This window comes from Morone saxatilis, unplaced genomic scaffold (genome assembly GCF_004916995.1).
Source record: "Morone saxatilis isolate NCDOM2014 unplaced genomic scaffold, NCSU_SB_2.0 Contig10, whole genome shotgun sequence".
Classification (NCBI taxonomy): Eukaryota; Metazoa; Chordata; class Actinopteri; family Moronidae; genus Morone; species Morone saxatilis.
This window is the reverse complement of record NW_023339652.1, coordinates 14,052,867-14,056,264: the sequence shown is the minus strand read 5'-3', so window position 1 is coordinate 14,056,264 and position 3,398 is coordinate 14,052,867. Positions and strand designations below refer to the sequence as shown.

Below are 3,398 nucleotides of genomic sequence, written 5' to 3'. Positions count from 1 at the left end.
TTTTTTTTTTTTTTTTTAAATGTCGTCAAAAAAACGACTCGAGCGCACATTTATGTCTACACAAACATAACGCACCTGACCACCTCAAGTCTAAGAAAACCACCGCCTGTGTTTACCCTCTTAAAATGCCTTTGTGTGCCAGCAGGACATACATCTTTGTTACCTGGTAAAGCTTGTACGAGCAAAATATCCGCCACGAAATGTTTGGCCAACTGTCCACTCGCACGCAGACTGCACGCGCACAGGTAGCTCGCAGCCCGGCGCTCGAGACAGAGAGAGTTAAAAGCTCCGCGGGTGTTCACGACTCTAAAGATGAGCCGGCACCCCCTCCCTGCGACCTGAGGGGGGCACAGCACCCAATACGACAGGCTGCTACTCCCTATGTATGCTGCTGTGATGTTAAAAGTCCAATAAATTCAACATTATTTTGAGTGTGTTCCCATTTTCTAGTGCCTCGTGTATAACAAGCCTACTCTGCACCAGACTCGCAGAGAAAGTGCCATATTGCAGTGTTAATATAAACAGTCAGTAAACTAGACATGGGTCAGATGGTCCATGGTGTTTAAATGTTAATTCAGTCACGTTCATAGTTAACCTACACTACTGTACTCATAGACATCGTGCAATATACATAACATAGTTTAACAACTGTGATCACGCATACCCCGGGCACACATATTTAATTTTGCACACATCACCATCTCCTTAGGACCTCTCGCATTTACAATCTCTTTACTTATAATCCTATTCATTTTCCTGTCCCTGTTTTCTGTATATAACTTTTTTTTCTTTTGTCATCTTGTAATGTGCGGCTCCATAGATGACAGTAAAGGCATTCTATTCTATTCTATTCTAATTGGGTTCATTTAGATGTTTGGTGTCATGACAGCACAAAAAAGGGAGGGGTTTCAGTTTCAACCTGAGGGTATACTGGTTAGCAGCATTGACAGTATATATATAAGGTTAGGGGTTATAAGGGTAGCAGGGAGGACCTAAAGGTGCACAGTCGGTTTAAATATCATCACAGCAACCTCTGGGTCAAGACGTCTCTCCTGCTCTGAAGGTAACTTATAACTACTATATTGACTACTATACTACGTGTAAATTGGGGATAAATATTGGTAATGCAGGTTGTGCTTTAGTAAATATAAATGATTAATACCCTATATTAAAACAGCCAAATTATTGACACATTTAAAGCTCCTATGTGAAATGCTGTCTTATATGTGAAACCATTTGTTTGTGAAGGCCAATGATATACAGCAATTCTATCACAAGGCCTATTTCTGTTTACGCCTGCTTAGAAATAAATTTGATAAAGTGTAGAATGTACAATGTTAAACACAGCAGTGGTTAGTGTGCAGCCACAAATCATATAAAAAGAGCTGTATTGATATTATTAATAAAAACAAATTGTTCAATATAACAAAACCCACTTCCACATTGACTTAACTTTGCAGTAAATATTATGTGAACTCAGGAGATTGAATCAATAATGTGAGGTGAGGAAAGGCTTCACCAATGCTGGATACTAGATATTGCATTTTGTTCAGCAGGTCATACCCCTCCTGTAATACCTTCCCTATGCAATGCTAACACATATTTGTACGCAGTTACTAATTCATGTTTGTAAGTTTGTTTTTGAAGAAAAAAGTGCACATTTAAGTCACCACTGTAATGTTAAAACATTTCAAATGGTTTTCAGGAAGCAGCTTCATTCCCATCACTCCAATGGCTGACAACATCATCCCAAGCTTTAAGGTACTGAAACAAGTTATTTTAGTGTATTGCGGCTGTTTTGTTTGCAGAATGCATATATGCTAAACTTAAGGGGATGTTAGTAAAGGCTGTTCTATAAATGCCATTATGATTTAAGAGCACTTACCCTCAGTAGCTGCTCCAGCTGCAGCATCTTGATGATTCCTTGGCTTCTTGACACTTAAAAATCCCCCCTGTTGCACCACATAGAAGATATTCCAGCACTGCTTCTTGTCCTCATGTTGCCAAGAGCAGCACTGGAAGGCCTTGAGAGCCACAGTCATTCAGCGGTGTCCTTATTGTGACCAAAAGAACACATGAAAAATGAATCCAATGGACACACATCAGTATAAGTATAGGTCCACTTGATGTCAACCGGATCGAGAATTTCTAACGGTGTTTGATTTAGCCCTCAACTCGTCCATTATGTGGCCATTTCTGGGGGTTAGGACAAGACCAGTGTCCACACCTGTACCCGTCGTCCTCGCCCTCCTGGGGCAGCCTGCTCAGCAGAATCCACTTCCCCAGCTCACGCTAAGTAGCTGGAGCTTTGCTTGTTTTCTGACCCTGAACACCTGAGCAGTAGACAGCAGGCTCAGGTAGAGATTAGGGGGGACGTTTGTAGAGACACACGCACACTCACAAGGATAAGTGTTGGGTTCGGTTTGAAGAATGTAAAAAAAAATACAAAGATAAACTCTAAAAAAGGAAAATTAAACAATGAAAGAGCAAGTATATTAATATTTATATAGGGATTTGATGTAACAAAGATAATCAGCGGCATGTTAAAAATACATTAAAAAATGCATTACTCTGATCACTTTCACACGCTGTTGTACCTTCCTGTACTGTAATCTGGGATTATGGCACAAGCAACCTTCTGCACCAGGAGGGGATGAAGAGCCAGTTTAATCCCAGCCAATTGGAACAGATAACTCACTGAATGTCATACCAGAAAGAGGTGCCTCTTTAAAAGAAGGACATAACTCAGTCTTGCAGAACAGCAGGACGAGACAGCACTTGTTCTTGATAAATGTGACACATATTTCTCAACCTGCTGTTACTGTAGCGCCATAAAAGCAGTATGGGGACATAATAGACTCAGAGACTGGATGACTCAGATTGAAGCTCCTTCAGTGCAAATAATGCTTTTATATTCTGTATCTAAACATGAACTTTGACATCTAAATGGGGTAGTTGAGAGAGACAGCTTCAGTGCAAGTTTACATGAAGTATCATCCTGTTTGTGACTACAGTTTCTTTTCTGTATGCCTTAGTGTCACTGATGTTAAAGTGTAAGTGCTCTGTTGTCTGGTGACCACTGAGAGGTGAACTGTGACTCATGTTGTTGGCAATCTTTGAATTAGTCTGTCACACTGTCAATGTTACAGCAACCTCTGCTGGCCAAACACAGGCAGGGCTCCAAATGAACTTTAGTCTGCCAAATTCTTTTTTAGTATTTATAACTGCAAACTGCAGTGCAAATGCAAGCCTGTTTCTGATTATTGGTACATGGGATGAAATTTAGTTACACTACACACTGAACATTATTATTCATTATTATATGTACTCTCATTATTATTATTTTATTATTATTATTTAACCCAAATAATCACAATACTCATAACATTAGTCATCTT

The 3,398-nt window shown here is 39.8% G+C and overlaps 2 protein-coding genes across 6 annotated transcripts in view; one reads left to right on the top strand and one right to left on the bottom strand.

The window, feature by feature from the left end:
* The window catches only part of lrmp (lymphoid-restricted membrane protein), a 33,228-nt gene extending 32,953 nt beyond the window's left edge, over positions 1-275 (bottom strand). For all 5 annotated transcript variants that reach the window (XM_035675833.1, XM_035675857.1, XM_035675848.1 and 2 more), the window contains exon 1: positions 164-275. The gene's annotated coding sequence lies outside the window, so the exon portion shown is untranslated. The remainder of the gene's footprint in view (positions 1-163) is intronic.
* A 1,456-nt stretch (positions 276-1,731) lies between these two features.
* Positions 1,732-3,398, top strand: part of bcat1 (branched chain amino-acid transaminase 1, cytosolic) — a 9,746-nt gene continuing 8,079 nt past the window's right edge. Inside the window, exon 1 of the mRNA XM_035678154.1 lies at positions 1,732-1,761. Within this exon, the coding sequence (XP_035534047.1) occupies positions 1,732-1,761 (30 nt within the window). The remainder of the gene's footprint in view (positions 1,762-3,398) is intronic.